The following is a 10887-nucleotide window of genomic DNA, read 5'->3' on the forward strand; positions in this document are numbered from 1 at the left end:
GTGAAGCAAGACTTTTGTCTTAATGTCATGGATGTCACATGTCATAAATGTAATAAAGTGCTTTAGACTGCATTGTTTCGAACATTTCCTTTGCTATATGGAAAAATGTATATACAGCACTGCTTGAAAGTTTGTGAACCCCTTGCAGAATCTGTGAAAATGTGAACAATTTTAACAAAATAACATACAATATGCATGATATTTTTTATTTAGTACTGTCCTAAGTCATTTTACATAAGAAATGTTTAAGTATGGTCCACAAGACAAAAAAATAGATTAATTTTGTTTGAAATTTTGTTAAAATTATTCTCATTTTCACAGATTCTGCAAGTGTTTTACAAACTTTCAAGCAGTACTGTATTTTAGAGACAATATTTTACCACAAATGTTAGAAAACATTTTATTGTTGTGTAAATGAATGCATACCAATGAATCATTTATATTTTAATATTATACCTCATGTTCTAGACCATCGGAGTGAGGACAGAGAGAGTAAAGTAAGGACATTTCGGCCTGTCTTCACTTTCTGAGACTCCTATTTGAGGGTCAAGACTTAGTTTTAGGGAAAGGTTATAATAACGTTAAGTGTAGGTTTAGGCTAAGGCTTCGGGTTAGGCAGTTAGTTGTAATTGGTAGGGTAAGGAGCTAGAGACTGCATTGTGTCAATGAATTTCCTCACAAAGATCGATGTACAAGAATTGTAAATGTTTTTGCACATTTAAGTTTCTATTTAACTTTTGTTTTTATAATCAAATAATTTTTTGTAAGTTTTTCTCAATTTAAACTTACAATAACATTTTCACATGTAAAGTTTTACAAAAGTACAGACTCATAAATGGCTTATTAGAGGCATGATTTGTTTACACTACAACTCCCAAGAAGCCTTTCAAGGAAGACGTGCACGTGCTGACGCGCCTTTACGTGATGACGCAATTTTTGCCTCGTTGGAGGGTGATTTCATCAGGAACAGCGTTTCAACACAAAGAGAGAAGGCACTTCCTATTTGTTGTATATGTCAACGTATCTTGTAACGGTATAACATCATCAGAGGTAAGAGTTTATTTTACAGCATTTTTAGATGGATATGTCATGTCGACTTTGCCTTCCTCAGCAAAATTCACATTTCCTCACAATTCAGTTATGGTAAAGCTGTCAAACGTCAGACCCACCAAATGCTTTATCAGATGCTGTATTTACGTGATATAATGTATTCCATTTATCCTAACATTTTTTTTCACAGGAATGATTCTATTGTTCTATTCTATGATATTCTGTTCTATTATTATTAATACATTTGAAAAATAAATGTAAAAATAAATATTTCGTCACATATTGTGTTGAACATATAGAAAATGGTGTCATACAACCAAATCAGATTCATATAATATCTGTCGTTGCACTAGTAACTAATTATTATTAGTTATTATCTGCACCAAGAGCTGTCATCGTGCTACAGTAGCATTTCCTGCAGGTTTTAATTGGGCTTAAAACTGTGTATCACACACACACACCCGTTTTATGTTTGCACTTGGGACTTATGCGCTGGACTATCAATGCTGTGAAGTTGTTAGCTGTCATTTGTGTTGTTCCGTTTAAGACGGTATTTCCAGTCACATGATGAGTGGGCGGGGTCTGAACTTGATCGAGCTGCCTGTCACTGCGCAGTGTCACTGCGGATCTACCCTGTTTTATATGGTCTCATTTGATTTCTACCTCTCTAAATCTCTTTTAGATGTCAGTAAGCGAGGATATGGAGAATGCAGACCTTCTTGGTCTAATATTCCCAGATGAAGACCCAGGATCCGGTGATCTGTTCCTCACAGAGGGGAATAACTTGCTGGACGATTTGCTTTCCGGGCATGATGTAGGTAACCTTCATGTCATTGATCTAAACCTAAAAACAATTTCTATTTTCATGTTTATCTCATGCAATATAAGCAATCATAGAGCTAGTCTGATATGAAACTGATTGTATTTGATAGTTTTATTGCTTCTCTTTTATTGTTGCAGATGCTGGATGGAATGGATACAGAGGACTTCCTCAGCAGTCTTCTGGGTGAGGGAGAGGATGGTCTGTCTGTCAACTACTTGTCTCAGTCTCCTCATGGCAGTGACAGTGGCATCTCTGAGGACACCACCCCCCCACACTGCCAAAGTCCACATGATGGCAGTGAGACGGACACCATCCCCAGTCCAGGCCTCGAACCCCTGCTTTATTCCGAGTGCGTGACAGAGAGCTACGAGGCACAGGTGGTGCAGACAGACCACTGTTACACCCTCCCACAGGACACAAACGCCCTGCTGAGTGTCCGCTCAGAGAATCCCGAGTCCGATGTCTTAATAGATGTTGGTAAGATAATGTTCTGGTGGTGTGTAGGGGTGCATGAAATATTCTTGTTTTGTTTATTTGTTCAAATGGCTTAAGTGTCCCTTCTTAAGTTTATTTTCTTCCCGTCAGATGATTTCGATGTCAGTATGGAGGACGACTTCTCCCCTGAGCCGCCCTGCTCATTTATGATTGAAGAATCCACACAGAATGGCAAACCAGACCACCAGGTACAATCCAAATGATCAGATTCCAGATGATTCAGACTGTCAGTCCAAATCCGATTATTTTTGTATTTGATTTAGATTTGTAAAAATAGTTTTGTGTTTTTTTGATGTACATACTTGTTAAATATGATCGTATCGGATATACACAAAAATCAGTCTGAACGAGTCTATAATGTGAATATATTTTGTCTCCAGTTCCAATTCAAGGAGATTGTTTTGACCGATGAGGAGAGGAGACTTCTGGCGAAAGAAGGTTCAACCATTCCAACTCACATGCCTCTTACAAAGGTAAGATAAATGGTTTCTGATTTATTTGATATTGAAGTTTATATGAAATATAATATGATGGTGTTAGTTAAAATGCTGTGTTTCTTTAGGCAGAGGAACGGACCTTGAAGAGGGTGAGGAGAAAGATCCGGAACAAGCAGTCTGCTCAGGAGAGTCGCAAGAAGAAGAAAGTTTATGTTGATGGTCTAGAAAACAGGTTAGTGTGAAGATTTAATTGTTATCATGATCTATAATTAATTCCATTAAAAAGGTTTCAGTAATGAATGATATATTTTGTGCATTTAAAACATTTGATTACAATTATTTCTTGCCTTGCTCACCAAGGCTGCACTTTTTTGATCAAAAATACAGAAAAAATTATGAAATATTATTACAATTTAAAATAACTGTTTTCTATTTTAACATATTTTAAAATCTAATTTATTCTTGTGAGGGCAAAGCTGAATTTTCAGCAGCCAGTCTTCAGTGTCACATGATCCTTCAGAAATCATTCTAATATTCTGATTTGTTGCTCAAGGATTTTGTAATAAATAGAAAGTTCAAAAGATCAAATATTTGAATATTTTAATAAATAACTTTTTTGTTTAAGTAATTGAAATAAATGTTTTGTATGTCCATAGGGTGGCGATCTGCACTGCTCACAACCAGGAATTACAAAAGAAAGTTGAGATGCTGCAGAAACAAAACATGTAAGTGTTCATCATATCAGCAAAACATTTTATTTTCTATTTAATTAATCTTAGTGAAGGTTATAATAATACCTAAATGCTATTAACTAGAATTTTTGTATCTTTAGGTCCCTCATTGAACAGCTAAGAAAACTGCAAGCTATGGTGAAAATGTCCACAATGAAAACCACCACGACCAGCACTTGTATTATGGTGAGTATTCACCACTGTGGCATTTTAATCTCTCAGTAGGATTGGATTGTTCTTAAATGAAATATGATGTATGAGTGTAAACTTTCACCAGCATGTAATCTGAGCGTTCTGTCTTATATGAATACAATGGCAGTGTGATGCATTTCTTGACCTTCTCTCTCTGTCTTGACTTTTCTAGGTGTTCCTGCTTTCTTTTTGTCTGATCATCTTCCCCTCAGTCAATCCTTTTGGCAGCAGCAATCAGAAAGAGCTCTATACGTCATCTAAATGTGAGCACAATGTTTGTCATTGTTCCTGCAGGGTAGTGAGGAATGTTGTCCTGCTTGTTGTTCTGCTATGTTTTGGTCTACTTATAGAATAATGCCATTTCAGTAATCAGTGATGTACCAGTGAAGTTTCACAATTCTCAATGCCAATTTCAACACTACAGCAATAACACATTTATTTAAAGTCGGCGTGAAACAGAAGATGGCCTTTTCTTCCTTATTGTAACATATATCAGAGTGAAACAGCTTCTCAAACAAGAAAAAATGTAGGGCGGGACTGAGATGTCGCTGCAAGAGGGAGAGAAAGTTATTGTGATTAAAGATTATGAAGGAACATTAAGAAAATAAAAAAAAAATGTGCATGAATAAATCGTTTATTATAAATACTGCAATATTCCATAAAAATAAGAATTACCGTATTGTTCTGAATATAAGAAATACATCTGAGGGTGCTTTCACACTTTGTTCGATTGCCTGGACCGAACCCGAGTTCGATTGCTCCCCCCTCCCCCTGCCCCCACTGGACTGTGTTCACATTATATTATTTGGGTCCGACCCGCGGTTCGTTTGCGTCATCAAACCAGCAGCTGTTTACTACGTTGCTTAGTAACGATGGCACAGGAGAAGGCAGCAAAATGCATAACGTTGCTCTCCTCACTTTTATATTTTTGTTTTTGAACCGTTGGTTTTGTTCATAACGGCTCTTGCGTCTATCTGCCGCGAATGTACAATGAAGGCGAGCAGAAATGAGAAAAGCTACGCTACAGCTCCCTGTTTGCAGCACGTGACTCACGCTCATCGGGAAAGTGATTGAAACACACACAAACTCACATTTTTATCAAATAATACGGCATTAATAGCGGTTCACTTCCGCAATTTGGTACGTTTGCATTCATATCACAATCGAACCGTACCGGAGTTCACTTGAACCGCACCCCAGACCACCCTTTTTAAGCGGACTCGGGTACGGTTCGCGGGTGCGCACCCGAGTTCAGAAGACCGTGTTCACATCCAAACGTACCGAACTCTGACGTCAATCGAACCCGGGTGCGCACCAAAAGTGCTAATGTGAAAGCACCTGAAAAAAAAAAAAAAGGTTTGTCTTATATTCAGGGTCTAGACTTACATGTCATTAATACGCCCCCAACAATAGGTGGCGCCAAATACGTGTAAAACACGTGTGTCAGAGTGTAATGTTAATTAACTACATGTACTTACTATAGGGCTAGGCTAAGGTTAGGATTAAATTTGGTTTAGGTTAGTTGCATGTAATTATGCATAATTTTTAGTTATTACTATAGTAAATACATGTAAAATGTGTAACAAGGACACTGTAAAATAAAATGTTACCAAAGACAGCCTTAATAATGCAAAGTCAAAGAAAAGCTTACCATCTAAAAGAGTCGAGTGACTATCATATTTGCGTGCCTCACTGACGGGACCAAATTTCCCCATATGTGATTTTAAAAATGTAAGACAGTACCCAGATTTCAAAACTACAATAAGATTTTACTTCTAGCGTTAATGAAATTTTGGATGGATAGCCTAATTTTTAAGGTATGCCAAAAAAGTGTTTATTTTTAAATGCTGGTACATTTTACCAGTATTTACCATACTTTCAATACAAAAATTAAAATATGAAAAATATGCAATATTAAAATTATTTTTGAATAAAAGCATTTTCTTTATTAAAATTGTCTTTATAAAATACAAGATTTGGTCTTCAAAAAAAAAGGGGGGGGGGGTCTTTGTCTTATATTCGGAATAATATGGTATCAATTTTGATTTCATGTTTATTTTTTAAAAATTAATTAAAAAATATAATATAAATATTTACAAATTGCATTAAAATTAATAGCATATACCTATAAAAAATAAACTGATTAAAAGTTTTAAAAATAAATATTCTAGTAATTGAATAATAAAATAAATATGCAAATTAATTACACAGCTTCATGTTTCTTGGATATCTAGGAGCAAAATAAGGTTAAAAAATCAAAATAAAGAAATATAAAGCTATTTACATTACTATATTATAAGAAAAGCAGAAAAGGATTGGTGTTAAAATATTTTTATTTTAGCGTCAATTATGTAACTAAGTAATGTAATAATGTGGGTTTCCTCTGCTTTCTAGCGATGTCCCGATCCCTGCGGTCTTTCCCAGCTATCATGAAAGAGGACTATGCTAAAGAAGTGCCGGATCAGGATGTCCTCCTACTGCCTGCTATAGAGAATAACCAGGTGCTGCAGTCCGGCGGTCAGAACCACACACCTGACTACCAGCGGGTGGAGCAGTCTGACTCTGAGTCTGGTGTCAACAGCAACTCCTCCGCGGACTTCCCCACCGCTGCCCAGTCAGATCTCAAAGTGGACGGAGCTCTCTCAGAGTCTCACAGGAACTCCGCAGCATCTCCGGTGATCTACGATGGGCAGAGCAAAACCAAGGAGAGCTGGATGGAGCAGAAACCCACGTCGGTTATAATACAACAGCACCGGTCGGATGAAATGTAGGAAAGCATCTAAAACGAACCTTGCTTTGTTTTAGATAAAAGATTCTGTCTAGCCAATTCTCTTCATTGTAGCATCACAGTCTGACCATTTTTTAAATTTTATTTGTATTTTATTACATGGATCTACTGTCATGCTATAATAGCACTTTTTCGATATCCAGCCATTATTGTTTATTTTCATCTGCACCAATGTTTCTTTTTCAATGGAAACGTGAAGGAGTTATATTGTATTGAACTCTGCATTGCGTCCCCATTGAGTTTTAGTACATTTAGGGAATGTATTCATTTGTCTGTATTACTTGAGACGTTTTAGGACATTTGGGCATCTAGTAAAATATTATTTTCCCTTTTTTAGTAAGGGAACCACATGCTTAAAGAGATTCCACTACTGAAAAATGATCAGTCATAGTGACATGGGAGTGTATTTAGAAAAGGGAAAAGACATTTTTGATCTAAAGGTTGTTTTCTGCTTGTGCATTATTCGTGGCTTAGAACCCCTTCCGTTAAACCGCTGTAAATTTAGCTTTAAATGTACCTTTTAGAGGGGGTATAGTGTTGCACATATCCACACAATAATAATAAAGTGTTTATGTCTATATATATGTATATACATATGAAACAAATGTCATGATCTGCTGTGTCAGAGAAGCATTTTTACGTCATTTTTGATGTTTATATTTTATTTCGTCTATTTTATTAAGACTTATTTTATTGCAGTCTTTTTTTATTGATTTCTTTCGATCTTTGGTCATATGATGCACTGATGTGTCTATAAATTGGAATGTTCATAAACTTTATTTCTGTCTTGATCATGTTATTAATTAAAAATGATCAGTTTACTATAAAGATGTGCATTTTTGTCATTCTTCACAATGAAATTTGATACAAAGAAATGACAACTAAAACAATAAAGACTTGTTTATAATTCTAGATATGATGCATCCTTGGGGTGTGGAAACAGTATTAATTATTATTATAATGATAATTATTATTTTACTCTAATAGTAAAAAACTGTAAGACAATTACTATCTAAATATACCATTTTAAATATCGGGCAGAAATCTTGTATCTCCATATTTTGTCTTTTTTTTTTTTCCATAAATCATTACTACTGTTCACCTTTTCTGTCTGGGTTTTGCAAATATTTAACCAATGACTAAACCTCGTAACTCCATTGGATCCTTACACGGTCGGTCTCATAACTCGATTTCTGCTTGTTTGCAATGCAAGTGTAAATAGAAAACTGGTTTGAATAAGTACAGCGTTTTCTTTACTCAAGAAACACTTATAGGCCTATATAAAGGCTAATGTTCTATGTATTTGAGGAGATGAGTATCTTAGTCTAGCATTTGTGCTAAGCTCTTCATCTTTTATAACATGTAATTTTGGCCACATGCCAAGGAAACATGAGCGCCCATATAGCTACAATAAACTTTATAGCCTGTAAGTTGATAAAGAAAAAAAAAAGTATAATATCGATGTAACTTACCTCAGATAGGGCTGTGACGTTCTTTTGCGTGTCACAATATTAGGTAAAAATCCGGCCCTTTCAAAACACCACAGAAATTCTTAGAAAGTGATCTATAAAAGTCTTACATTGAAACTAGGTCAATCTTCTGTACATGTCCAAGCATGTTATTACAACCAGATGTGACCTCTTTTGGCTGCTAGAAGGAAATGCAAATGAACACAAATTAACCACAGTTATCCTGTCTGACTTTAATGCAAATGCACTAACCAAAACTGAGATGCAAATGTGTACATAGTATATATATATATATATATATATATATATATATATATATATAGTTTTTTGTTTGTTTTGTTTTTTTTACCGTCTCCAGCATACACAAAGTCATAACCTTAAAGGATTAGTCCACTTTCAAATTAAAATTCCCTGATAATTTACTCACCCCCATATCATCCAAGATGTTTATGTCTTTCTTTCTTCAGTCGAAAAGAAATTAAGGTTTTTGATGAAAACATTCCAGGATTATTCTCCATATAGTGGACTTCAATGGCCTCCAAACGGTTGAAAGTCAAAATTACAGTTTACAGCGATCCCAGACGAGGAATAAGGGTCTTATCTAGAGAAACCATTGCTCATTTTCTAAAAAAAAAAAAAAATTTTTATACGTTTTAACCATAAATGCTCATCATGAACTAGCTCTTTTCTTCTTCTCTATTTTAATTCCAGCAGTGTATACACTGCTAAGTGTATTACTGCCCTCCACAGGTCAAAGTTTGAACTAAATTGTCATATACAATATGCTAGTGCAAGTATAAAACAATTAGTTCAAACTTTAACCTGTGGAGGGCAGTAATACACTTACCAGTGTCTACACTGCTGGAATTCTAATAGAGAAGAAGAGAGCTGGTTCAAGATGAGCATTTATTGTTAAAATGTACATAATTTTTTTTTGTTTTTTTTTGTTTCTCTAGATAAGACCCTTATTCCTTGTCTGGTATCGTTTAAAGCCCTTCGAAGCTGCACTGAAACTATTTTTGACCTTCAACCATTTGGAGGCCATTGAAGTCCACTATATGGAGAAAAATCCTGGAATGTTTTTAACAAAAACCTTAATTTATTTTCGACTGAAGACAGTAGGACATAGACATCTTGGATGACATGGGGGTGAGTAAATTATCAGGAATTTTGAAAGTGAACTAATCCTTTAAAAGAAGCTTATATTATATAAAGTACAAAATGTCATTGTTTACAATCTAAAATATGAGAACGCTCAAATATCCATGAGCAAATATCTTTGGAACGTTGATAAATCGGTGATGTAACTTCCTTGCTGTACCTGCAGATGGCGCCAGAACATCTCGCATCACTGCGCTATCATTAGTTCTGCACCTGTGGAGTAGAGAAGTAGCAGAGAAGTAACAATAAATCTATTGATGTTATTCCACGTTCGATCATCATTTGTACAGCTTTACCGAGGTATCATGTATCAATACCCTGCAGGTTTCATTTCAGATGCATGAATTCGTGTTGCGTTTAACATGAGCAAATACTCATCCCTGCTATTTGAGCTGATGATGAGCAAATGTGTCTATTTCATCTGTATAGCGTGACTCACTGCGTGAAAGGTCGCGCTATATGCACAGCTCAACCGCTAGATGACGCCGTACACACACTTGGTTCAAATCTGCAAGACATATCACTCATAACATAAGCCCCAATTCTTAATGGTTTAATGAGAGGTATATTAGTAATTACAGCGTTTGGTATATTAGGAGAGACGTCTTTAAAAAATGCAAACAGACATAGATAGAGTCGTGCTCTTCCCTGCAGCAGTTTAAATCTGCAAAAAAGCTGGTTTAATGGTCTTAGTTGTTTTCAGAAGATGGTCTTCAACAAGTCTACAATCCTGACTATCTCAAAAGTGCCTAAAACCCCTATAAAACCAGCTGAAACCAGTTAAAACCAGCAAACCAACTTAGACTGGTCAGCAGGGTACTGCATAGAGCATTACAAAGAGCTTTCAATAGCCTTGATGTTGTGCAAGTGATGCTGTTTCAAGATGGTGCTGAATAATTAATTAATTGTTAGTCTAATAACATTGCTCACCGTTTTGTATGTGGTATTAAGAGCTAATGCGGGTTAAGGGTGGAGTGCTATTTGTATTTATGTATGCATTAAACTGACTCACTTCCAAAATGTAGGAACAAAAGTTTTGGCTCTTGATCTCACTGGGCACACTTTCTGCAGGGTGTAACAAAGCCAGGGGCAGGTGGGACATGGGGCTATTATTCCTGCTTTATGGCCAGCCAAGCAGGCACACGACAAAGACACATAAATTAGGATGACTCCTTTACAAATGCAAAAGAGTGGCGTGTGCCTCACTCACCAGTCTTTGTGTGTGTGTGTGTGTGTGTGTGTGTGGGGGGGGGGGGGTCATGTTTTGCTTACATTGTGGGTGGGGGGAAACGTCCCCACAAGGACAGTAACCCTGCTGAATACATGGAACATTGAAGCTAGCTGGTTTGAACTGGAGCAACAACAACAATCTGACACAACACCTGAATTCATCTATTTTGTAAAGACCCCTACAAGAAAAACATATGCTAAATAAAGTCTTAATGAAAAACTAAATATGTTTGCAGTGAGTGTTATGATATATATATATTCCGTCTTCTGAGATGAAAAATGAACTCAACAAATTCACAGTTTGTACTTAAAAAGAGCACGAGCCGTGCTCGCTTTGTGTTGTTGATGGAGTGTGATATTTGAACACCCACGTGGGCTGTTTACAGGCAAAGGCACTTGCATCAGAGTGATTTCCATACACCCGTGCCGCCAGCCAATCAGAGCCGAGGATGAGCGGAATGTCCGCCCACTGCCGAGAAATTCAGCTGATCCCTTATAAAACACAGCGAGC

At 36.3% G+C, this 10887-nt stretch overlaps 1 protein-coding gene across 1 annotated transcript; it reads left to right on the forward strand.

Moving 5' to 3' along the window:
• The first annotated feature begins 921 nt into the window (after positions 1-921).
• On the forward strand, positions 922-7302 carry creb3l3l (cAMP responsive element binding protein 3-like 3 like). The gene is made up of 10 exons (XM_067393727.1): positions 922-1050; positions 1733-1864; positions 2011-2350; positions 2459-2556; positions 2749-2841; positions 2931-3037; positions 3462-3530; positions 3638-3722; positions 3901-3991; positions 6123-7302. Exons 1-10 carry the CDS (start codon positions 925-927, stop codon positions 6497-6499), a joined length of 1518 nt encoding a protein of 505 aa, XP_067249828.1. The 5' UTR covers positions 922-924; the 3' UTR covers positions 6500-7302.
• Positions 7303-10887: the final 3585 nt, after the last annotated feature.

Source organism: Chanodichthys erythropterus, chromosome 9, assembly GCF_024489055.1.
Source record: "Chanodichthys erythropterus isolate Z2021 chromosome 9, ASM2448905v1, whole genome shotgun sequence".
Lineage (NCBI taxonomy): Eukaryota > Metazoa > Chordata > Actinopteri > Cypriniformes > Xenocyprididae > Chanodichthys > Chanodichthys erythropterus.

Coding starts and splice junctions, on each gene's coding strand:
- creb3l3l (XM_067393727.1), top strand. CDS start 925: ATGACGCAATTTTTGCCTCGTTGGAGGGTGATTTCATCAGGAACAGCG. Junction 2,842..2,930: donor CTCACATGCCTCTTACAAAG/GTAAGATAAATG, acceptor GTGTTTCTTTAG/GCAGAGGAACGGACCTTGAA. Junction 3,992..6,122: donor GCTCTATACGTCATCTAAAT/GTGAGCACAATG, acceptor TCTGCTTTCTAG/CGATGTCCCGATCCCTGCGG.